The sequence below is a fragment of the Tenrec ecaudatus genome, chromosome 1 (genome assembly GCF_050624435.1).
Source record: "Tenrec ecaudatus isolate mTenEca1 chromosome 1, mTenEca1.hap1, whole genome shotgun sequence".
Lineage (NCBI taxonomy): Eukaryota > Metazoa > Chordata > Mammalia > Afrosoricida > Tenrecidae > Tenrec > Tenrec ecaudatus.
Genome location: NC_134530.1, coordinates 19,454,775 through 19,481,778, shown reverse-complemented (window position 1 = coordinate 19,481,778; position 27,004 = coordinate 19,454,775). Strand labels below are relative to the sequence as shown.

General features: G+C 41.5%; 1 protein-coding gene across 1 annotated transcript in view; it reads right to left on the bottom strand.

Annotated features, from left to right (window-relative positions):
* The window catches only part of LOC142450047 (adhesion G protein-coupled receptor E3-like), a 68,073-nt gene that overhangs the window by 22,535 nt on the left and 18,534 nt on the right, over positions 1 to 27,004 (bottom strand). Inside the window, 4 exon segments of the mRNA XM_075551557.1 lie at positions 1,333 to 1,517; positions 7,682 to 7,801; positions 8,718 to 8,901; positions 19,762 to 19,805. Of these exon segments, the coding sequence (XP_075407672.1) occupies positions 1,333 to 1,517; positions 7,682 to 7,801; positions 8,718 to 8,901; positions 19,762 to 19,805 (533 nt within the window).

The window sequence follows — 27,004 nt, the reverse complement described above, 5'->3', positions numbered from 1 at the left end:
TTGAACACTGTGGACGAGGTGTCACCCGGGTGATTTTGATTTCAAGTGAGCCTGCTGTTTTGGCTCAGACGCTCGCCACTGTAGGGGCAGCTCTGTTGGGGTCTGCATAACTGGAAACACGGCTACAACTTTCTTGGAGCCAGGATTTTAGGTTTCATTGATTGTAGCATCTTCTCCCCCAAAGATTCTCTCAGCCAGCCCGATTTCCCTGGTCTCTGTACACCTACTGTGATCCCGACACCCACAACACAATATTCAAGGACACAAGGACAAGGTGGTATAGGGAAGAAAGGTCCTGAGGAAAGAGAGTAGAATAAGCTTCCATCTGATGTCTTTGTTCCCTGGCCTTCCAGAGCATCAGTCCAGAGGGCCCAGACTACGATCGGATGCTCTCTTGTTTGGGGCCTGATTTCCTTTGATCACCCACTGGGCCGTTCCCAGATTACTTATCAGGCAGCAAGTCTGATGACACACAAGAAAAATCCCAAACCTAGATTTTATGTTCTAGGGAGAGGAACCCTACATGTCTCCAGGGAACTGTTTTTAACAGAGCCCAAGGGAAACGAAGCCGACCAATTCTATCGTATATGCGTCTGGCTGTTCTAAGAGATCAGACAGAGAAGGAAAAAGGGAAATGGATTAAATGAAAGTTTTTTTGGTCACTGAGTTTCATCTCAAAACCCACTGCCATCAAATACATAAATCCTGACTCAGCAACCCTACAAGACAGATGAGAACTGCTGAGACCATAATTGTTGACGGGTGTAGAAAGTCTCATCTTTCTCCGCACAGTGGCTGCTGGTTTTGAACTGCTGACTTTGTGGTTTGCAGCCCAATATGTAAGCTGCTATGCCACCATCAGGCTTCTCTGAATCTCAAGTTAAATCACACACATTTATGAAGTACCTGTAGACAGAATAATTGCATCTACTATGTTTTTCAAACAGCATCATGTGAGCCACCTATTAATTTAAAATGTACACTGGCCACATTAAAAAAGGTAAGAAGAAACTAGTGAGATTAATTTTCAGAGTACCTTTTGCTTAATCTGCAATCTTCAAAGTATTCTTTCTAATGTGTAGATAACATTTAAATTATTAATGAGTTATTTTACATTCTTTAAAAAATATATTTGAGTTTTCAAATCCGGGGTGTGTCTTACACTCAGAGCCTATCTCGGTTTGAATAGCTATGTTCCAGTGCTCCAGAGCCAGAGAATTTGTGGTTGCCATTCTGGGTGGTGTAGTTCTGGAAGCACTCTCTGAGACATGTACAAGTTTTCAGTCGACCTCCCTGAAACCCCAGCAAGACCACACTGCAGTTCTGACCCACCTTCGTGTGCCGGAAACTCAGAGTGACAGACTTGGAGGAAGAGGTGTTTCTTTGGGGTCCAATGGCAGCACTCACTACCTGGGAGTTCAGGGAGAGTCGACTGCTCTCATTCATCTCTTTTGAAAACGTTGCATTGATGATGTCCCCCAGAGAAGCATATGAAATAAAGGCAACTGCATTGAGACCTGAGGAAAGAAACAGTGGTTCACCTTTTCATCTGTCCTTCCTGTCCACCACCCCTTAAACGGGACCTGGATACTCTACACTTGCCAAGCCTCCCCGATCTCCTTCTGTGCTTAGGGGCTGCCCACGAAGTTCAAGCTTTCGTGCATGCTCTTCGTACTCAAGTCCACCTCCTCCTACAAGACGGGGTCAAACCAGTTCATCAGCTCTGCTGCTCCCGTCTCTGAATGCCCACATCACTGACCGCCTATATCACTGAATGCCTATATCACTGAATGCCTATATCACTGAACGCTCATATCACTGACCGCCTATATCACTGAACGCTTATATCACTGAACGCCTATAAAGCCTGTATCACTGAATGCCTGTATCACTGAACACCTATATCACTTTCTCTGAATGCCTGTATAGCTGTGCCAACTGACTGCCTCATGTAAACTTAACCCAATTTTCCCCACAGACTATAACCCTCCTCAGGGCCGTGACTGGAGAGGAGACTTCATTTTGGGAGGACAGGGCTGCCAGCATAGTGCCAGCCATACAGTAAAAGGTTAATTTTAAACAAACACCTTTTCTCTTCTTCAAACAGTTTAAAGGATGCTTCAAGCATGCAGAAAAATATACCAAACAAATTTAGACATTCTATACTCAGATGTAAGGATATTTACATTTTGACGTCTTGTCTTCAGAATTCTTTTCAAAAGAATTGTTTTAGATATGAAATGTTTAGAAGTGAAATGTTTAGATATGGCTCCTATTACTTTGTTTCTCTTTCTTCCTTCTCCAGAGGTAAGCATAGAATTCAAATTGGAATTTAGCCTGTGCATGAATGCTTTCATAATTTTACTATGTGTGTTTACAAAATGACACATAATGCTTTATGTGTTTCAAACATGCCCATAATTTTGTGTATCCTTTTGCAACTTGCCTTTGTCACGTTAACTGACAATGTCATCAGGATTTGGCCCTACTGCTACAAGCAAATGTGGTCCATTTTTTCAACTCCTGTGGAGTCGCACATGGCTTGCTACACCGCCATTTATTATCAAATTAAATTAGAAAATTTGTGTGATAGAAAGAACAAAATGAAATTCCACAAGTCTTATATAATTCAGCTACTGTGAGATAATCGGTGTTGAACTGGATGTAAAACGCTATATAAATCAATATACATTTCCAAATATACATTATACATTACATATAGGGAAGTCATCTGAGATCTAAAAATGGGGAGACGATGTCACTGGGTGTCTTCGATAGAGAACAGAGCACTGTCCAGTAGGCCTCCTGGGAGGATCAGATTCTGTCGGAGTTTTCACCCTTGATTTTCTATTGCCAGGTTATAACTCTGTAGGCACGGAGGCGGGTGTGTAGGAAACTAATAGAAGTGTGAACAGTTCTCTCTGGAGGTGCAAATGCATTTTGCTTGGTAGATATGTATATGGTTTCTTTCTGTTCCAGAGAAAAGGTAACACCAAATATTCCATTGTCCTACAGAATATTAATCAGTGTTGCATCAGTTAGCGAAGTATCTCAACAGTCCTCATTGTCTCTCTATGTATATATATGAATATGTATTTTATCTGTTCTTCAAATTGCTAGTGAATTATTCTTTTTAAAAAAAACATTTTACTGGGGGCTCGTACAGCTCTTATCAAAATCCATCCATCCATCCATTGTGTCAAGCACATTTGCACATATGTTGCCATCATCATTTCCAAAACATTTTCTTTCTACTTGAGCCCTTGGAATGGGCTCCTAATTTTTCCCCTCCTTCCCTCTCTCATGAACCCTTGAGAATTTGTAAATTATTATTACTTTTTAATGTCTTACACTGACCAACGTCTCCCTTTACCCACTTTTCTGTTGTCCACCCCCCTGGGAGGAGGTTATATGTAGGTCACTGTCATTGGTTCCCCCTTTCTCCTCCCACCTTCCTCTTACCCTCTGGTATCGCTACTCAAAATTATTCTTAACATTTTACTGGTTGCCTCATTAATCGGTGAGTTGTCCATGAATATTGACATGCAGTTATTTACATTTTCTTGAGATTCATGGTTTTATCTTGTTGTAGAAGGATATTTAAGTGTAACATGTTGCTGTTGTGAGATGCCATTGAATTGGTTCCAACTCACAGCTACTCTGTAGACAACAAAGCAAACAATAGTCCAGTCTGGCACCATCCTCACATTTGTTTTTATGTTCATCGTTGCAGCTACTGTTTCAATCCCTCCAGTCGAGAGCCTTCCTATTGACCTTCTCTATGTTGCCAAGCCTGACGTCCTTCACCAGGGACTGATCCCTCAGGATACCATGTTAAAAGTATGGGACATGAAGGTTTTCCATCTCGCTTCTAAAGAGTATTCTGGCTACGCTTCCTTTAAGACATGTCTCTTCTTCTGTCATTCCATAGTCAATATTCTGCACCAATACCATCATTCAAATACGTCAATTCTTTATATATTGCTCATCTTTTACGTGAACATGACGTCATTGAAGATACCACATCTTGGTTCAGATGCACCCTAGTCCTCAAAGTAACATCTTTGCTCTTCAACACCTTAAAGAGATCTTGTGCAGCAGATTTTCCCAAGGGGATGATTGATTAATTTATTGACTACATTTACAAGTGTTGATCATCGTGGATCCAAGTGAAATGAAATCCCAAGCAACCTTAATTTTATCTCATGATCATGACCTCACGATCATATTACTTATTGGTCCAGTTGTGAAAGCTTGTGTTTTCTTTATGTTGAGGTGCGGTCCATACCGAAGGATGTAGTCTTTGATCTTCATCAGTAAGTGCTTCGAGTTCTTTTTGCTTTCAGCAAGCAAGGATGTGTCATCTGCACATTGTCAATGGGGCGCCTTCCAATCCTGATGCTGTTTTCTTCATATGGTTCAGTTTCCATCTTATTTGCTTAGCGTACAGATTGAATAAGGACAGTGAAAGGATACAACCCTGACACACACCATTCCTGATTTTAAGCCATGAGTACCCCCTTGGTTCTGTTTGAATGACTGCCTCTTGGTCTATATATGAGTTCTGCATGAACATAATGAAGTGTTCTGGAATTTCCATTCTCTTCAATTTTATCTATAATTTGTTATGATCCATAGAGTCAAATCCCTCTCCTCAGTCAGTGAACCCCAAATAAAAATTTTTTTTCTGGTGTTCTCTGCCTAAAGCCAAATTCCTTTGGAGGTCAGCAATAATCTCCCTCATTCCTTCTGAAAATTTCTGACACCTCCATGTCCTTGGACTGCTGTGACTGTTTTAAAATTATCTTCAACAAAATTTTACTTGCAGGTGTTATTGTGATATTAATGATAGTGTCTAATAATTTCTGCATTATGTTGAGTCACCGTGTGATATATGTCAAAGCACTTCATGGAAAAATTGAATGAAAACAAAATGTAATTTCCTCACATACTCTCCTCATCTCTATGTATGTATGTACGTTGCCGATATTTGCTGCCTTTGAGTCAATGCTAACTCAGGACAATCCTATGTGTGTAGAGTAGAACTTCTTTACAAAGTTTTGAAGATTATGAGTCTTTGGAAGCAGATCACCGGGCCTGTTGTTTGAGACACCTGTCAGTGGGTTCGAACTGCCCAACTTTTGGCTTAACTATTTGTAACACCCAGGGTCCAGGTGTATAATATATATTCACACACTCTCTCTCATTCTCTCTCTCTCTTACACACACACTTCTATAGGGAGAGTTGTTTATCTGTAGATGTACATAACAGACACACAGTGTATTGGTCAACATATGTAGAGGTAATCATAGTGTCTCTCCTTCTCCCAGATTCTGAGTCAGACGTTGTGTAGCCGTGAATGGGTTTTGACCCTGAATGAGAAGTGGAAAAAATGAAGTGAGACTAATTTGATTTACAGAAGAAAGGCCACAGATCTAACCTTACAAAAACAAACAACACCCCACCCCCCAACCAAACAAAATTCAATGCCATTGAGTCAATTCTGACTTGTTGAGGCTCTATAGTGCGGGGTAGAACTGCCTCGGTGAGTTTCTGAGATTGTAACTCTTTATGGGAGTAGAAAGCCCATCTTTCTCCTGCAAAGGCACTGGTTTCAAATTGCAGACTTTGCAGTTAGTAGTCCAAACCTAACCATTCTGCAGCCAGCGCTCCTTCCAAGGAAATGACAAAGTGTTGAGAGGAGGGGCAAGAGAGAAGCAGATGGAATTTTGAGGGAGGAAAAGAGGCGAGATGCGTCAGCTGTAAAGGGGGTTTGTAGGAAGGTGGGTTAAGTCTTGTGTGATGCTGTCCCATCCTTCTCCTATGCTGCCTCTTGAAGAGACTTCAATAAAGACAGACTTGTTTTTTGAGACTCATAGAGATGGTTTTGCATTTCACTTGGATTAAATATAATGCTGAGTCTGGACACGAGGAAAAATCTATTAATGTTGGCTTACATGTATCTTTCTATGATCTATTTATCTAATAATTTCTGTTCTATACACACTTATATAAATCCAAACTGAAAAGAAATAATCTATTTGGAAATAACAAATATAGACATCGTTTATTCAACACTGTTTAGAATCTAAGGTCATTAATGTTACAGGCACTATTCTAGGGATACATTGTGAGGGAGGGCAAAACAAATTGAGTGTCTCCTCTTATGGATATTCCACTCTGATGCAGATAAAAATACTAAGACAGGTATAAATAAATAAAGGCATATACTGTATATCAGTGAGTGTTTATTTCTATTGAGAAAAGTAAGCTGGGGAAGGGGACAGAGCTAGGCGGGAGGCTGCGGTTTCAGAGGGTTCTCAGATGTTGTATGCCAGGGAATCAATTTTGACCCCTAGAAACCACAGAGGATGCAACAGAGCTGCCCATGGCCGGGGGAGAATCGGGGAGCAGCAAGGAAGCCTGTGTGGTCAAAGCAGAGCAAACCAGGGGGAGAGTGGAAGGAGACGAGGGCAGTGAGGAGATGGGGCAGCTGAGGCAAATGTCTCAAGGGCTTCTAATTTAAGCTCAGAGGGAAGCTATTGAGGGATTTCAAGCAGAGGACTGCCCTATTTTGATTTATTTTAATAGCATACAATATTTATGTACATGATATTTTAAATCATATACTACTACGTAATTTTCTTTTCCTAAGAAAAACAGTTGTTTGCAACTTCATCCACACAGCATGCAGTTCAATAGTTCAACCATAACAAGAAGAGGTGTACAATCATGACCACATTCAATTTTAGAACATTTTCTTCTTCCATGTACTCATTGTTAGTTGGGTAATATTTTTTAAAACTGTGGCCAAAATATACACAACAAAACAGTCTCCAATCCAAAACTACTGCATGTATAAGTCAGTGTCAGTGATTATACTCTTCATATTGTACAAACATTATTGATATCCTTTCCACCACCATTAACATAAACTCATGACCCTTAAGCAAGGACTCTTCCTCCTTCACCCATGTTAATAACCACGTGTCACTTGGCTTCTTTTGTAGTACATTTCTTGATAGAATATTCTCATCATACATGTCCATAGTTAAATTGCTTTTTAAAAGAGTTGTAGATCCATCATCAGAATCAGTTCTAATGACCCCTATCCCTTCCTGCATTCATGGTTTGCTCCCCAATTCCCCTCATTCCCTGACCCCACCTCACTCCCAATAAACCATCACATCAGTTACTGTCTCTATGCAGCCACTCCTTCATAAACCGGGAAGCCTAACAGAAACAATAACAAAGCAAAAGCAAATTGAAGCAGAAATAATAATAATATAAAGATAAAATAAAAAATAAAGACTAAGAGGAAAAAGACCACCAACAACATTTTAAAATCTAGAGAAGTAATTTCTTTCAGCGAACAAGCAAGAAATATTTAATCCTAGAGCAAATTCAGGTTGGGTCAAGAGGGAGGTCAACTGACCAAGGATCATATTTTACCATGGTTTGATTCACCATAATCAAATTTATAGTAATTTCTGTCTGATATGAAATTACTGAGTCTCTTTCTTCTTGTCCCTGGGTTATGAATGACTAGTTTACTTTGGTGGTCATATTATGACAAAAACCAAAACCAATATCCAGACCAAGAAGAAGAACAACAAAAATAAAGAAAAAACCAAACGATGCTATTGACCTGTGTGAAGAAAAAGCATCTGTCACATGTACCTTGCACGTTTCCCTGGACCACGTCATCGCACAGGATGTCCAGTGTGTTCATCTGGGTCTGCAAGCTGAGGGTCTTTCTTTCTTCAGAGCAGTTATTCCCAACAACTCGAGTTTCAATGGCTGGTAAGACGAGCAACAGGCCAGTTACTGATGCCACAAAGAGCCTTAAAACTGCATCACCAACATGAACAGCCCACATCTACTGAACATCTGGGATGGGCCAGGTTCTTAGTGAAGGGCCATATATGTGTCAATCTTATAATACTTCTAAAATTCCATTTCACAGATAGGAAAAGTGTGGTCCAGAACTTCAGAAAGACTTTACTTCCAGGAACCGTCCATTGTTTTCTACATAGCACCTTTGAAGCAATGCCTTCATTTCTAGGGCCTTACTTCAGAAAGCAATTAAAGACAAGAGGACAGACATCGCTACAAGAAGGGTCATGGCTGTGTAGACAATGGTGAAACATGGGAAATTACCTTGATGTAGGATAAGAAGGAATTGATTAAGCAAACAATGCTGTATCTCAATCCTGAGAATCATGTTTCTAGCATTCTTCCACCCAAGGAACGCCCTGGGTAAGGATAGGCACCAGAGTTTCAAAATCCTACCTTCAAGCCAAAATTAGAGACCACAAATGGGACGTATTGGTGGCCTTAAAAACATTTTTAAATTAAAGAAGACATGGCTAGTAAGCTGTAATTTAAACGTAACAATGTGCACTTAATTAAAGTGCACATTATGATAAGTTCTGTGATGTGTATTCACCCAGCAACTTCCACACAGTCAAGATATAAACATTTCCCTCATCAGTTTCTCAAATATTTCTCCTGCCCCTTTGCCATCCTTCTACCCTTTCCTATACCTGACAGCTACTGATCTGCTTCCTGTCACTATAAATTAATCTGTGTTATCGAGGAGTTTATATAAAAGGACCCATCCAGTGTATTTGTGTGTGTCTGTTGTGGTAATTGCTTATCCGGAGTCCTTCTACTGACAGTGCCCATTGTGCACCAGGCTCGATTGTTATCTTACCTATTGAACTGCTGTGGATGTTCTGTACTTTTTTATCTGGGGAGTTCAGAGCAGTTTCCAGAGCACGTAATTCCACATTTTGGAGAATGGATGTGGCCATGGATGCAACTTCTGTCTTCTCTCTTTTGTCCCACAGAGTGTTATTAGTGACAAGTACTTCGGCTTGGTTAATTACCCGTTGTAGCTTTGAAGACAAAAGAATAAAATAAATCCACTCTGCTATGATCCCCGTGCTGAGGGACAACAGAAAATAAGAAAGCAGGCTCTGGGAAGCTGACCTGGACTTAATTTCTGGGTCTACCCTTCACCAGTGTGTGATCTTAGGCAAGCCATTCAGTCACTCTGGGTCTCCGTTTCCTTATTTTGACATAGGGGCAGTAATCCTACCTTGTGGGGTTTGGGGGAGAATTCAGTGAGTTAAGAGATGCTACACAGCATTACATGTACACATAAAAAGGAGGAGAGGCTTATGATTGATACACTGGCACAAAATTTACACCAACTAGAGTGGAGTCAGCAAGAAAATCCAACTAACAGAAAAAGAAAAGAAATAATAAGAACTAGATCTGAGATTCAGGAGAGAGAAAATAAGAAAACTATGGGAAAAAATCAATGCTGTTAAAAGTTGATTCTTCGAATGGATAAATCGCATCGACAAACCTCTCGCGAATTTGATCAGAGAAAGGAAGGAACATATTTCAATAGCAAGGATGAGGGATGAAAGAGGGAATATTACAATGGACCATAGTGAAATCAAAAGGATAATTAACAGTACTATGAAGCACTGTACTCCAATTAATTAAAAAACTTGGAGGACATGGATGAATTCTTAAAAAGACAATCCCTCCCTAAATTATCCCCAATGGACATCAAGAACCTCAACAGACCCATATCAATAGAAGAAATAGACAAGGCTATCAAAGAATTACCAACCAAAAAGTCACCAGGACCAGATAGATATACTGGTGGATTCTTTCAAACATTCAGGGAAGAACTGACACCAATCCTACACAAACTCTTCCAGAACATAGAAAAAGGTGGCAAACTTCCAAATTCCTTCTATGAAGCCAGTGTAACTCTGATACCTAAACTGGGCAAGAATTGAGAACTACAGACCAATTTCCCTAATGAATATTGATGCAAAAATCCTTAACAAAACACTAGCCAACCAAATACAATAGTATATAATTCACCACGACCAAGTGAGATTCATTCCAGGGATGCAGGGATGGTTCAACCTATGAAAGATCATTAATATTATTTGTTACATTAAAATGAAAAAATATAAGAACCACATGATAATATCAATAGATGCAGAAAAAGCACTCAACAAAATCCAACACCAATTCATGTTTAAGACACTCAAGAAGATAGGAATGGAAGGAAAATTCCTCAATATAACATAAGCTATATATGAAAAACCAACACCAATGTGGTAGACATGTAGAAAAGATGAGATCAAGTCTTCTGAAAAAGCGGACTAGACAAGGATGCCTCTTGTCCCCACTCCTATTTAACATTGTGCTGGAGGTCCTGGCTAACAATATAAGGCAAAGAAAGGACATCAAAGGTATTCGTCTGGTGAAGGAAGAAGAAAAACTATCATTACTCCCAGATGATATGATATTATATATGTAAAATCCTAAAAGTTCCACAAGAGTACTGGAAACAATAGAGGAATATGGCAGAGTAGCAGATTACAACATCAACAAACAGAAGTCTATTGCACTACTATACACATCGGCCAAGGGCACAGAACCAAACACAAATTGAAATATCTAGGGATATCCCTGACTCAAAAAACAAAAGATCTGTATGAGGAAACCTACAAAACACTATTAAAAGAAACCAAGGATGACCTCAACAAATGGAAGGAGATCCCATGCTTGTGGATCAGCGGACTCAATATTGTAAAGATGTCAATTCTATCCAAGGCACTATATAAGTTCAATGCTATCCCAATCCATATTCCAGCATCTTTCTTCAAAGAGTTGGAAAAACAGATAACCAACTTCATATGGAGAGGGAAGAAACCGGGAATTAGCAGAGAACTCCTCAAGAAGGACCAAGTCGGAGGGCTTGCTTTACCCAATTTCAGCACCTACTACACAGCCACAGTGGTCAAAACAGTGTGGTACTGGTATAACGACAGATATTCAGACCAATGGAAGAGGATTGAAAACACAGAAATAAAAATCATCAGCATACAGACAACTGATCTTTGATAAGGGGCCCAATATCAAATGGGAAGCGGATGCCCTCTTCAATTCATGGTGCTGAAAAAAATGGATACGTAGCTGCAGAAAAATGAAACAAGAGCCTTCCCTCACTCTATACACAAGAATACACTCAAGGTGGATCACAGACCTTGAGGTCAAACCCCAAACTATTAGGGCCATCAATGAGGGAATTGGGTCTAACCTGAGAACCTTGACACAGGGATTACATAGGCTATCAGAAATCTGGAAGGACACCAACACGGAGGAGGCACAAATTGACCAGTGGGACATACTAAAAATGAAATACTTATGTACATTGAAATAATTCACCAAGAGAATGAGACACCACAGAATGGGAAACCATCTTTAGCAATGACACATCAGACAAAGGCCTTATTACTAAAATCTACAATACTCTGCAAACCTACAACAAGAAAAACAAAAAAAAGAAAAAAAACAATTGTCCACTCAGGAGGTGGGCAAAGGACCTGAGCAGGAGTTCCTCAAGGGCAGAAATCCATATGGCCAATAAATATATGAGAAAATGTTCCAGATCTCTAGCCATAAGAGAAATGCAAATTTAAACAACGATGAGATACCACCTAACACCCTCAAAGATAGCCCAATTCAAGCAATCAGAAAGTAACAAGTGTTGGAGGGGATGCAGAGAGATAGGAACTCTTGTCCACTGCTGGTGGACCTGTAGGTATGTACAGCCATTATGGAAATCGATTTGGCGATATCTAAAACAGTTGGAAATTGAGCTACCATATGATCCAGCAATCCCCTTATTGGGCATATATCCAGAAGAGACAAAAAATAAACCATGACCAGACATTTGTGCCCCAATGTTCGTCGCGGCACAGTTCACAATTGCAAGGAGTTGGAAATAGCCCAGATTCCTATCAACAGACAAATGGATTAAAACACTCTGGTACATACATACAATGGAGTATTACGCATCCCTAAAAAGCAGTGATGAACGCATGAAGCACATCGCCGCATGGGAAGAACCGGAGGAAATTACGCTAATTGAAGTAAGCCAAGCACAAAAGGACAAGTACTACATTAGTCCGCTGAGGTAAACTAAAAAAATTAAAAAGGGGCATAGGGAAGATGATGCTATACATCCCTGGGGTGAGGTCCAGGTAATATGGCAGGGGACAGACTAAACTCAGGGATACATATGGTAGCCCAGTAAAAGTGAGGGGGAAAGAAAGATGTTTGATGCCTGGGGAACAGGGCACTAACCCACACAGGGGGAGGGTGTTGATTGTCTCCACAGGGAAAGAGGGACCAGACTAAAACCCGGAGCTCCAAGACAAGAACGCAACACACTGACATGAAGCAAGGAACACTTAGAGAAGCCTGAGGGGCTGGCCCCATTGCCAACTAAGTGGACAGCACCATTCTTCCCCCAAGAAGAATTCACTTCAGAGGACAGCACTGAAGCTACAGCTCAAGATGAGGGACTGGTCTGGTCAGAGCACACAGGAGCCAATGAAGGAGGATAGGGGGGAAAAAAAAGTGAAGCACAACCTGGCTCACCAAGCTCTGAGGACAATGTTCCTGCACAGAGATGACCACATGGCCGGCCTCACCTCGGGAGCATTCCTCATTGACCCATAGCACCATTGGGGACAACACTAGAGACACACGGCAGGAACTGTGCCTGCCCTGAGCTCACTACACTGAAGCCAGCCACTGGGGGTGTGCAGCAGAGCAGCTGGGGGAGCAGAGCAGTGAAGTCCCCAGGGATAGAGGTGGTGCCAGGGCATGGCACTCCATCAGACTCCACTGGAAAACACTTGTAAAGGACAACAAATAGACCCTGAACTATTTATGTTTTTGTGTGTGTGTTGTTGTTGTAGCTATTGTTTTACTTTCTGTTGTTGCTTCATTGTACTCAGTCTTGTGATGGTACATAGCATGTCTACCTGGAAGAGATAGGCAGAATAAACAAGCCAGAAGAGAGAACAACGGGATGACACTTCCAGGCATACATGGGAATAGGGGAGGCGGGGGAAAGGAAGTGGGTGTTAACAAACCTAGGGACAAGGGAACAACAAGTGATCCAAGATCAGTGTCAACGAGGGTCTGGGAGGTCTGGCAGGGCTGGATCAAGGGCAATGTAACTGAGAGGAATTCCTAAAACCCAAATGAAGGCAGAACTTGATAGTGGGACAAGAGGAAAGTACAAAGAAATAGAGGAAAGAACTAGGAGGCAAAGGGTAGTCATAGAGATTTAAATACAGGCATATAAAGATGTAAATATATTTATATACAATGAGGGGGAAATAGATCGATGTACATATATTTATAGGTTGAATATTAAGAAAACGGATGAACAGTGAGCCCCTGCACAAGTACTCCCTCAACACAAGAACACTTTGTTCTAACAATTCGGCAGTCTAAGATGCTCACCTTCCTGGCACAATTGCTGAAGACAATGGATGCACAAACAAATGTGTTGAAGAAAGCTCATGGTGCCCGGCTACCAAAAGATATAGCACCTGAAGTCTTAAAGACCTGAAAATAAACAAGCAGTCATCTAGCTGAGAGACAGCAAAGCCCACATGGAAGAAGCATACCAGCCTCTCCGGACTCGATTGCTGAGGAAAAAGTGGGTGCATAAGTAAATGTGGTGAAGAAAGTGGATGGTGCCTGGCTGCCAAAATATATAGAATCTGGTGTCCTATAGGCTGGGAGATAAACAAGGGGCCATCTAACTGAGAAACAACAAAGCCCAAATGGAAGAAGCACACCAGCATGTGCTATCACAAGATATCGAAGGGATCATGTATGAGGCATCAAAGACCCACCTAAAAATCATAGCATTGTGAATAAGGGGGACTGTGGAGTGGGGATCCAGGACCCATCCATGGGAAATAGGACATCCCCTTGCACAAGGGCTGCGGGGAAAAAACTAGCCAGTCAGGGTGCAGTGTAGCAATGATGAAATTTAAAATGTTCCTCTAGTTCTTGAATGCTTCCTCCCACCCACTGTCATGATCCCAGTTCTACCTTACATATCCAGCTGGACCAGAGGATGTACACTGGCAGAGATAGGAACTGGAAATACAGGGAGTCCAGGACAGATGAACCCCTCAGGACCAGTGGTGAGAGTGGCGATATCGGGAGGGTGGAGGGAAGGTGAGGGAGAAAGAGGGAACAGATTGCAAGGTCTACATATAGCCTCCTCCCTGGGGGACAGATAGCTGAGAAGTGGGTGAGGGAGACATAGGACAGTGTAAGACATGACAAAACAATAATAATTTATAAATTATGAAGGGTTCAGGGGGAGAGGGAGCGGGGAGGGAGGGGAAAAATGAGGAACTGATACCAAGGGCTCAAGTAGAAAGCAGGTGTTTTGAGAATGATGATGGCAGCATATATACAAATGTGCTGGACAAAATTGATGTATGTATGGATTGTGATAAGAGTTGCATGAGCCCCTAATAAAATGATACTTCTAGAGGGAGCAGTCATGGTTCAGTTGTAACAGTTTTGCTCTTCATTCGGGAGACCCGGGTTCAATCCTGTACAGTGCACCGCAAGGACCACCACCACCTGTCTGCCAATGGAGGTGTGCGTGTTACTATGATGCTAACAGCATTCCAGGGGAGCTTTCAGACTAAGACAGACCAGGAAAAAATGTTAATCTACTTCCCCAAACCAGCCAATGGAACCCTTTGGATCACAGCAGTCCCATCTGTATCCAGCCATGGGGATAGCACATGACTGGGCAGTGTTTCATTCCATTCTGCACGAGGACACGGCGAGTTAGGGGTGAATCTACAGCAGTTAACAACAACAACACTAGGACAATGTCTGTGCGTGGTCAACATTATATAAAGGTTAAATGTTAACGATGTCTTTTACCAAGAGTGAAGGGGCAAGGCTGGTGAAAATAAACCAGTGGTCCTCATAAGGACCATGGCTAGACACAATTTTAGATGTAACAACTGGGGTGGGAGTGCTCCTGACACCTAGGGGTAAAGGCCAGGGGAGCTGCTCCATGCTCTTCCATGCACACGATGGCCTCATCACAGAGAACTATCGAGTCTGAGCATGAGTAATGCTTATATTTAGATTGAGAAACTCTGAAACAGAGCTATAGTAATGAAGAAAGTCTATATAGATTTCCTCTTAATTTGGGGAAATATTTGCCTGCCCATTTTCAACCCAGAAATTAGTCTGTGAAAGAAAAGAAAAGGCAAGCCAGTAGCAGGAGAAAGATGAAGGGCTAAAGGGAAGTTTATATCACTGTGATACAGGAAAATCGAAAGACTTTTTATGCAGGTTCTCATGTCCTTGTATTCAGAACGTGTCCTGGAACCAGCACAGTCAGCATCACGTGGTAGCCTATAGACGACCAGGAACATAGCCCCTGCCCAGGTGGACTGATTCGAACTCTGCACTGTAACAAGGTCTCCTGGGAATTTGTGTGCACACTGAGATGCTAGACAGTAAGTCCCATGAATGTGGGAACCATGTTTACTTCTCAGCTGTTTCTTAGCAGTTACATTAGCCTGAAGAATCCCTGGTGGTGCAATGATTAAGTGCTCAATTTGCTCCCGGAAAGATGAAAACCCACTGCTGATGAATTAATTCAGACTCATAGGCAACTCATAGTGACCCTCTGGGACAGAGTAGAACTGCTCTCCAGGATTTCCAAGGCTGCCACATCTTTCTCCGCTGGAGTCGGTGATGGATTGGAATCACTAGCCTTTCAGTTGGCAGCCAAGTTCTTAGGCACTGAGTAACCAGACTCCTCTGTAAAGATAACAGCCATGGAAATCCTACAGGCAGTTCAACTCAGTCCCATAGGGTTGCTGTCAGTTGGAATGGACTTGATGGTGTCCAACAAGCACAGGGCTGTCCTTGGCAAATAGTAGGTGCTCAATAAATAATAATCAATTGAATGAACACATATAAGAGAATATGCTACCACACCAAAGAGTTATTAAGTGAATAACATTTTGAAGAGGTTGGAGGAACTTCTGGAACTGAGGTTCAAGTATACCTTAAAATAGTTTGAGTAACATGCAATTCACATATTATACACTTCATTCATTCAGCCATATCAAAATAATTGTTCAATCATCATCACAATCAGATCCAGACCATTTTCTTTCTTCTTGTACTCATTACGACTAGCTCCCCTGACCCTCCAACCACCCCTCCCACACTCCTAACAAGCCATTAATCTAGTTTTTGTCTCTATAGATTTGCCTATCCTAAATTTTACATCCTGGAAAGCATACAAAAAACACAGCACCTCCCTCCCCCCAAATAAACAACCAAATGCAAACAAACAAACCCAACAATAACAAAATAAGCAGAGAACAAATTCAACTGGAAGGAATTGAGGAAATATTCAAAATCAGAACAAATTAAAAATGGGTCAAAAGGAGAACACATAATAAGGTGTTAGATTTTAACCTCACTGATCCTGCAGCAATCCGCTTTCCATTGCACGAGAGCCAGGTCATTCCCATCCCTGGACCACGGCTAGACGGGATCCCCACCTACAAGGATTTCCCCTTCACTTACAAACAAAAGTGGACTAGCTTCAAAATGAGTCAAAAGGGAGATCAAATGATGAGGCATGACATTTTAACCCAACAACATCTTCTATTACCAAGTTCACAGTGCTCTCCGTCTGCTAGGAAGGTTATTCACATCCCTGACGGTGGTCAGATGGGAGTCACAGAGGCTTAATACATACAGGGACACTGCAAATGGATTTGAGCCTTCCATTGTCATCCATAGTCTTCTGAAAACTGATACTCATAATTTAAGCTCTGATACCATTTCCTTCTATGAACCTAAATTTTATTATTTATAAACATTGGCTGGTGTGCTTCTTTCATGTGGACTTAGTTAATGCCTTGCGCAAATGGCTGCTTGTTTGAGGACAAGTCTTTAAGGCCCCAGACGATATTCATTTTTTAAAAAATACTCATTTTGTTGGGGCCTCTTACAAATCTTATAACCATCCATTATTCCATAGTATAAAGCACACTTGTACATACATTGCCATCAACATTTCCAAAACAATTTATTTCTATTTGAGCTTTTTTGTATCAGTTCCTCTTTTCCCCTGCTCCTTTCCCTACTCTCCCAACCTAGTGAATCCTTGATCAATTATATATTATTATTCTTATTTCATGTCTTACACAGTCCATTATCTCCCTTCACTCACTTTCCTGTTTTTCCTTCCCATGGGGGTTCTACATCCAACATTGTGATGGGTTCCCTTTTTCTCTCCCTTCTTTCCTTGACCTCCCCTCACCCCGCCCCCACTGTCATGATATCGCTACTTCCACTTCTGTTCCTGAGGAGTGGGAGTCCTGAATTTCATGTCTTGAGAGCTCTTATCTGTATCGATGTGTGTATTACTCTGCTCTCTCCAGATTTGTAAGGTAGAACTGAGTCATGATGGTGGCAGGGTGGAAGAAGTTGGGAGCGAGAGGAATGATCTGTGTTTCATCAGAGCTATACTACATCCTGGTTGAATTGTCCATTCCTTATAACCCCTCTGTGGGGATGTCTAATCATCTACAGATGAGCTTCCAGATGTTATTCTTTTTGATAGCCAGGGACAATATGCTTTCATTACCAGACTTCAAGTATACCTTTTGAATGTTCTACTCTTTAAATTCACCAAGGTTTCCTGGAAACTTTGCCTTGAAATTTCTATTTTAAAAGTACTCTCCCTGCTTTTAGCTGATATGTAAGACATATCTCTCTCCTCAAAGTGACTACTGATGTATTCTTGACTTATAAGCATTTGTACAGAGTAAGTGCTGAAAGAATTGCCATTCAGAATTACAACTGTAGTAGCTGACTCAGCACAATGACTTTGGAGTGATATTTTCTTGACAAGGCATTTTTATAATGAAAGATTCACATTAACCACATGGTTGTATATTAGACATTACTTCCATGAACATTTGTTGATCTCCTAGTGTGGGCTTATTGTTGCCCTTGCCCTCAAGGGGCTTGCATCTTGTCAGTGTCTTCATTCTGCAGCAATTAGTAAGAGATAATGTGGGTGGAACCTTTACTCTGGATCAGGCACTGTGCTGAAGCCTTACATTATTTCCAATCCACTCAAGGAAGGGGACACCATTGTCATCCCCACGTTATAATTCTAGAGAAGTTAAGTCATTTTGCCTAAACGCCACTGGCTAATGAGGTGCAAGGATTTGTCTCCCAGCAAGAAGGACTCCAGGATCCTCACTTCTAACCTCCATGTTGCCCCATCTTAGGGACACTATATACGGGGTGTTAACCCAGATGAGGGGAGTGTGAACTGAGGTGTGAACAAAGAAGAGTGGAAGGCAGGTAGTCAAGTGAGGAACTGGAAAAGGGAGTTTTAATAGGGAACCATATGTATAAAGGCCTGGAAGTTGGAGAGGGCAAGGCAGGAAGAATTTCACTGGAAATGTGCAACTCAAATGATGCATTACATTGAATAATTCTGTTTCTTTACTCTTTAGAATGGTGCAAAGCAGGGGGATTACTTTGATGAATAAGGTGTGCTTGGCCCAAGTTTTGGTATTTTCACTTGTTTCCTTTGCATGTGAAAGTTCAAAAATGAATAAGGAAGACTGAAGAAATACATTGAAAGTATCATACACTGTCAAAAGGACAAATAAATATGTCTTGGAAGAAGTACAGCTAGAGCATTCCTTAGTGGAAAAGACGGCCAGACTTCACGTTACATACTTTGGACATGCTGTCTGGAGAGACAAGTCCGTGGAGAAGGACATCATGGTTTGTAAAGTAGAGGGGCAGCAGAAAGGGGGGAAAGCCTTCAAAGAGATGTATTGATACAGTGGCTAGAGTAATGGGGTCAAGCATAGGAACAATTGTGAGAATGGCACAGGTCCTAGCAGTACGTAGTTCTGTGTGCATAGGGTCACTATGGATCCAAATCAATTCAATGGCACCTAAAAACAACAACAACAACAACAAGTGCAGTGTGAGGGTAGAGGGTAGAGAGAGGAGGAGACAAGCTCAGTCTATTAGGCTGTAGGTTCTTGGAACCTTGGATCAATCTGCATATCTAAAATCCAGGGTTGCTTTACGACCTGCCTCTAAGAAAACTATTGTAAAATTGTTCTTGTTAGTTGCTGTACAGCAGATTCCTACTCACATACGAACCATGTGTTCTTGAGCACAGCCATTCCATAGGGGGTTCTTGGCTGTAATCTTAACAAAAGTAAATCATCAGGCATTTTTCTCCTGTGGTACTTTTAGGTGGATTAGAAACTGAGCACAACCTGTACCACCTAGAATCTCATACAGTGAGTAGATACATCCCTTCTCTCCACTTTTCTATGCTCAGCATTCAATCTGCCAATGGACTCCCTTTCCCAATAGCAACCATGTTCTGATCACTCGAGAACAATAACCCAGGGGATAGTGGAACAACAGCATGGGAAGAACTTAGGTCCCTTCATGATGCTCAGAACCAAATCCCTCTACCAATCCAGACAGTTAACTTCTAAACTGTTACTAGAGAAGAGAATAAATGTTCATTTTTGAAAAATCATCGACTATTTAAGTCTCTTTGCAGCTGTAGCTTCACATAATCCCAATACACCTTTTCTTAGTTTACCTTTCTTGGGCTGGTGTTAGAAAGAAGAATGAGAACAATCTGGGAAGCTATTCAGTGGCTTGACTAATACAATTGTTAATTGACTTTTCTCTGCCTTTCTATTGTAGCCCCGTCTTTAAAGAGTCGGTATCCCAGGATATATGCACTCTGCCCTATATTTTTAGTGTTTGTTACCTAGCTGTGTTCCACTTACCTCTTTCTTGGCTTTGGTTGGTGGTGTCTTTAAGGAGGTGCTTTCTGTAAAAGATATTGAAGGTGGTTACTACTGGAACTGAGAGTTAAGGTTAAAGTGGTGGGCAAGTAAGTTGGGTCAATTTTTCATCCAGACAGAATTGATTTCATGTGACCTCATTTGTCTGTCATTTTGTCATACTGTGGTGGCTTGTGTGATGCTGAGATGGTGGAAGCAATGTCACTGATACTTCAAATGTCACCGGGGTCACCAGAAGGGAACCAGTTTCAGTGGAGTTCCTAAATTAAGAACAGCTTATGAACAAGGAAGTGGATGCCCATTCAGAAGTGTCCTTGAAAACCTTATGCACACTTTCCAAACATTGTCAGTGCCCGAGGGTCTAATGAATGGAAGCAGAACATTATCTGAGATCGTACTGGATGATGGGTCCTCCAGATTGAAGGCCACTTGAAATGTGACTGAAGAGGAGCTTCTTTGTTGCAGTGGACTTGACCAAGGCTGTGAATGGAGTAAAGTCTGTGGAAGTGGAGACTTTGGGATCTTCATTTGTTGATAGGGCACAGCTCAGCGTTAGAAGAAACAACTACAAAACTCTGTCAGTGCCTGGATCTTGGGATGTGCAGAGTATGAGTCTAGGAAAATTGGAAGCTATCAAAAAGGAAAAGGGACACATAAAAATAGATCTCCTAGGCATTAGTGAGTGGAAATGAACTGGTTTTGACCATTTTGAGTTAGAAAATAACATAATTTATTAAGCCAGGATTAGCACAATCATTAGAAATGATGTTACATTCATTTTCAAAAAGGACATTGTGCTGTTGGGGCAAGCTGGCAATCAGGTAGGAGGTTCACATTGTGAGCTCCGTGGAGATCGGTGAGTGGGGAATCTGGGGGCTGAGTAGGGGTTCTGGGGCTTTTGGTTAATTACCTTGACAGTTCAGGGCACCTCCCTAAACCAGAAGCTGAATCCCACCCTTTTACCTGCACCCACAGAAACAGGTCAGACCCCAGCTGACATGAGGTTGACTGCTATGCCTTGGTGGGCTGCAGTGTCCTGGTTGCCAGCTACCCAGAAGTCACAGTTTGATACCTCAAATAGCAAAAGGCACTCCTGCTGCGTGTTGGTGGATCCTTTCTCCAAGGCCAGCACTTTCTTTCCTGCCTTTTCCTTGCCCTGTGTGGTGTTCCCTGCCTCTCTATTTCCCTATTTCCCACCCACCTGTCTGTCCATAATGCCTTTAGCTGGGCGCAGGATCCAGCCCACCACCATCAAATACCTACCCTCTGAGCTATGTGCTTCCACACCCAGGTCAGCATTTTCCTTCAGATGTCAGCCTGCATAGCTGCAAATGACCCTTACAGAGACCTAAGGATTGCTAGAGAGCAACACAGGATGATCTTAGAGACTGACAAGTTAGAGGGTCATCCAACTTTCCCTCCAAACAATAGCTTCCTGATAGGCTAGGATGAGAGTGAAACTCCAATGGGATACAGGTTAAATACAACCCCACAGGGCAGTTGGCTATAGGCAGCCTGCAGAAGCATTAATACCAACATCCCAAAGAGTTAGCACAGGGTTTTTTGACCCCCAGGAAAATTGCACTTAGTTCCTCAAAATGACACATTTTTTTAAAGCTGCTTCAACAAGAAAATAAGAGAAACAAAAACCTGGACATAATAGCAGTCATCAAAGAGGCAGATGTTGACCTGCTGCAGAAAGAAATTTCAGAATTGTGCTTAGAATCATACAGGATATGAGGAAAGCAATATAAAAAAGGATGAAATGATCGAGGATATAAAGGCCACTCACCAAAGGGAAATACAAGAACTAAAGGATGAGATTACAAAAACCAGTAGCAAATTCACAGACTTCGCCAACAGACTAGAGGAAGAAGAGAATCGTACCAGTGACCTAGAGGCTAATCAGATAGACTTCAACAAACGGGAAAGTCAAAGAAGGTAATTAGAAAAACTGATGAAAACTCGAGAGCTATGTCTGATGCTATGAAGAAGAACAACACCAGAATAATTGGATTACCAGAACAAGACACAATGAAGAAGTCAACAGCAACAATAGCGAGGGAATCCTTAGAGGAAAGCTTTCCCAGCATAATGAATGAAAACCAGACAACCATTAAGGAGACTGAAAGAACACCAGCTAGACCGAATCCCTAAAAGAAATCATCAAGGAATATAATAGCTAAACTATCCAACGTTGGGGAAAGGAGAAAATCATAATCGTAGCTAGGGGGAAAATGTAGTCACCTATAAAGGTACACAAATAAGACTATGCTCAGACCTATCAATGGGCAATATGAAGAAGAGGAGAGTGGAGTAACATATTCAAAAATTGAAGGACAATAACGCAAAACCAAGAATACTCTTTCTAACTAAATTATATATCAAGATAGATGGAGAAGTAAGAGTCTTCCCAGACAAGTTAAAAAAGAATATGTTAAAAGAAACCTAACCCTACAAAATATTCTTGCCAAACCACTATGGGCATAACAACACTCGCCAAGCACAAATAAGAGACTTCAACATAGAATAACTCCACTCAGAGGTCAACAAAGAGAAAACAGCCCCCAAGCTACCATTTGCTGAATGGTGGGAAAAGGCAAGAATAAAACACACGCACGCACACACGCGTGCGCGTGCGCGCACACACACACACACACACACACACAATGCATGAAAAAAAAGGCAGGTTGGAAAACACCCAACATAAAAGGACAAGAAGAAATCAGAGTTCACAGATGGATGTAATAATCCAGAATATCAATGGACTGAACTCAGGCATTAAAAGGCAGAGGCCAGCATACTGGCTTAGGAAATATGACTCGTCTGCTGCCTACATGAGACACATTTTAAGATTACAGACAAAAAAAAATGGGCTGAGAATCAAAGGCAGGAGAAAAATATAGCAAGCAAACAGCAATTAAAAATAAGCGAGGGTTGCACTCCTGGTCTCAGATAAAATTGATTTCAAGGTGCAAGCCATAACAAGAGATAAGGAGACGCACTATATAATGTTCAGGGGAGCTGTAGACCAAGAATCAATGAAATAATAAATGTATGCGTGCCCAATGAGAGACCCATAAAATTCATTAATTAAACACTCCAAAGATGAAAAAAGAAATCACAGGCTCAATAATTATAGCAGGTGACTTTAATCCACCACTCTCTGAGAAAGATAGATCACAGGGAAAGAAGATTAACAAGGAGGCAATTGATCTAAACATTACTATTAGAAAACTTGACCTAATAGATATTTCCAGAGTTCTCTACCCAAATGCAAAAAAATATATATTCTTTTTAAGCCCAAATGGCACATAAACAAAGATAGACAACATTTTGTGACACAAGTCAAATGTGTGTAATTTCAAGTACATAGAGATCATACAGACTTCTCTCTCCGACCACTATGCCGTAAGGCTGAAAATCAACAAAAGGACGATTAAGAAAACTATGGCAAACAATTGGAGGTTGAATAACTCTCTATTGCAAAAGAAGTGGGTCCTGACCCAGATCAGGGACGAAATTTAGAAATTTCTAGAAACCAACGACATTGTGAATATGACACACCAAAACCTTTGGGACACAGCAAAGGCAGTTATCAGAGGTCGTTTGATAGCAATACATGCACATATGAACAAGGAAGAGAGACTTATAATTGGCAAGCTGGCACAAAACTTACAGCAATTAGAGCAGAATCAATAGGACAATCCTACTAATAGCAAAATGAAATAAATAATTAAAACAGGGCTGAGATTCACAAAAGGGAAAACAAGAAAACTACGAAAAAAGTTAATGCTGCTAAAAGTTGGTTCTTTGAAAGGATTAACGGGATCATCAGACTGATGGTAAACATAACCAAAGAAAGAAAGGAACTAATTTAAAAAGCAAGAATGAAAGATGAAACAGGGACATTATAATGGACCCTAATGAAATCAAAGGATAATTACACAGTACTATGAAGTCCTATGCTCCAATGAATTCAACAACTTGTGCAACATGGACAAGTACTTGGAAAAACAATCCCTCCCTTGACTATCCCAGATGGATATCAAGAATCTCAACAGACCGATAGCAATTGGGGCCAGATCATCTAACAGGAGAATTTTACCAAGTATTCAGGGAAGAACTGACACCAAACCTACACAAACTTTTCCAGAACATAGGAAATAAAGATGACAAACTCCCAAACTCTTTCTATTAAGCTAATATTACTCTGGTACCTAAATCAGGCAAGGATCCCACAAGAATCTAGAACTACAGACTAATATCCCTAATGAACACCAATGCAAAAATCTTTAACAAAATACTGGTCAATAGAATACAAAAATATTTAAAACAAATAATTCACCAAGACCAAGTGGGATTCATACCAGGGATGCAGGGTTGGTTCAACATACGAAAGATCATTACTTTTGAAAATGATGATGGCAACAATGGACAAATGTGCTTGACACAATGGATGTGTGTATCTATTGTGATAAGAGTTGTACGAGCCCCCAATAAAATGATTAAAAACAACAACAATCTTGTGGCACATAAATATAATGGAGGACTACACATCCCCAAATCGCAGCTGTGAACGCATGAAGCACATCATCGCATGGGAAGAATTGAAGGCCATCATGCTAAGCCAAGTAAGCGAAGCACAAAAGGACAAGTACAGTATGAGTCTGCCGAGTTAAGCTTAAAAATGCAAAAGGGGCATATGGGAAAAGCTACTATATACATCTATTCCTGGGTTGAGGTCCAGGTACTATGACAGGGGTCTGACCCAATCCAGGGATACATATGGCAGCCAACTAAAAGGGAGAGGAAAAGAAAGAAAGAAAAAAAGAAGAAAGAAAGAAAGAAATTTAGTAGTGGGGGAACAGGGCACTAACACACCCAAGATTAGGTACTGTTTACATCTCCACAGGAGAGGGAAAGAGGGACCAGACTTCAGCCCAGTGCCCCAAGATGTGAATGCAACATACCAGCATGAAGTAGCAAACTAACAGACAGGTCTTCAGGGACCGGCCCCAATCCCAACTGTGAGCACTTCCTGCCAGGAATAATTTACATCAGAGCAAAGCAGTGAAGCTGCAGCTCAGGGAGAGGGTTAATCTGATCAAGAGCACATGAACAGGGAAGAAGAGAGAGTGTAACACATCATGGCCCACCAAACCCTGAGGAGATATTCTGGCTCAGAGCAGCCAACGAACAGAGAGGAATATAGGGTCAGCCCCACCATGAGACATGAAATCCCTCCCTACCCATAGCACTATAGCAGACAACACTGGAGACACAGTGCAGAAAAACACTAAGGGTGTGCAACAGAGCAGCAAGGGGACCAAAGCAATGAAGTCCCGAGGAATACCAAAAATAGACTTTGGGTCCAAGGCATGTCACCCCATCAGACTCGACTGGAAAACTCTCATAGAGGTCAAGACAGGCCTGGAACAATCTACAGACTTTTCTTTTTTGCTGTTGTTGATTTGTTATTATGTTTTCCTTTGCCTTGTTTTTGTGCTTATTACTGTCTCTGAATATTTTTCTAGATAAGTTAGGCAGGATAAACAATCTGGAAGAGAAAAAAATTGGACTGACAGTTCCTGGGGGACATGGGAGAAGGGGAGGTGCGGGAAAGGAAGGAGGGTGCCATCAAACCCAGGGACAAGGGAACAATACGTGATCTAAAATTGATGGCAAGGAGGGCGTAGGATGCCTGCTGGGGCTTGATGAAGGGCAATGTAGCCAAAAGGAAGCATTGAAACTCAAATGAAGGGCAGACATGATAGTGGAACAAGAGGAAAGTAAAAAGAAATGGAGGAAAGAACTAAAGGGCAAAGGACATTTACAGAGGTCTAAATATAGGCATGTAGATATGTACATATATTTATATATCATGATATGGAAATATATCTATCTCTTTATATTTATTCATTAAATATTAAGGCAGCAGACAGGCCTTGGGATTTCACTCAAGTACTCCCTCAATGCAAGAATACGTTGTCCTAATAACCCAGCATTCTGTGATGCTTACCTTCCCTCACATGATCATTGAAGACAAAATGAGTGCAAAAGCAAGTATGAAGAAAGCTGATAGTGCCCAGCTATCAAAAGATATAACATCAGGGTTCTTAAAGGATTGAAAATAAACCAGCAGGCTTCTAGATCAGAAGGACCAAAGCCCACATGGAAGAAGCACACTAGCCTGTGTGATCATGAGGTATCGATGGGTTCAGGTATCAGGTATCAAATATCCCAAACAAAAAATCATACTGATGTGAATGAGGGAGAGGGTGGAGTGGAGAACCAAAGCCCATTTGTAGACAATCGGACATCACTTCACAAAAGAGCCACAAGGAAGGGAGGAGCCACTCAGAATGCAGTATAGCACCGATAAAATACACAAGTTTTCTCTAGTTTTTACTGCTCACCAAACCCACAACCACTCTCATGACCTAATTCTACCCTAAAAATCTAGCTAGATCAGAGCATGTACACTGGTACAGATAAGAGTTTTCAGCAACACAGGAGTCCAGGACAGATAAGCCTAAGCACCTCAGGACCACAGGTCTGTCTGAATAGGACAGGCTGGATGAACTATCTGGAGGAAAAACAACGGGACCTACAGTTCCGGGGGGACATGGGGTGGGGGGGTGGGGGGGTAAGGAAGTGGTGTTAACAAACCCAGGGACAAGGGAAAAACATGGGACCCCAAATGGTAGAGAAGGGGGAGTGGCAGGCCTGGTGGGAAATGATCAAGTGTAAGGTTGCTTAGAGAAGAGGTATACTCTAGCCCAGGTGGCGACGAAGCATGGTAGTAGGGCAGGAGGAAAGTCAAGGGAGATGGGGGAAAGAGCTCGGAGTCAAAGGGCATTCATGGAGGTCTAGACAAAGACAAGTACATGCAAATATACATAGGAGGATGGGGAAATAGATCTATGTGTCTATATTTATAGTTCAAGTATTAAGGTGGCGGAAGGACCTTGGGCCTCTACTCAAACACTCCCTCAATGCATGAATACCTTCTTTTATTAAATTGGAACTCTATGATGCTCACTCTCCCGACACAACGGCTGGAGCCAAAGTGGGTGAACAAGTAAATGTGGTGAAGAAGGCTGATGGTGCCTGGCTATCAAAAGAGATAGTGACTGGGGTCTTAAAGGCTTGAAGATAAACAAGCAGCCATCTAGCTCAGAAGCAACAAAATCCACATGGAAGAACACACCAGCCTGTGTGA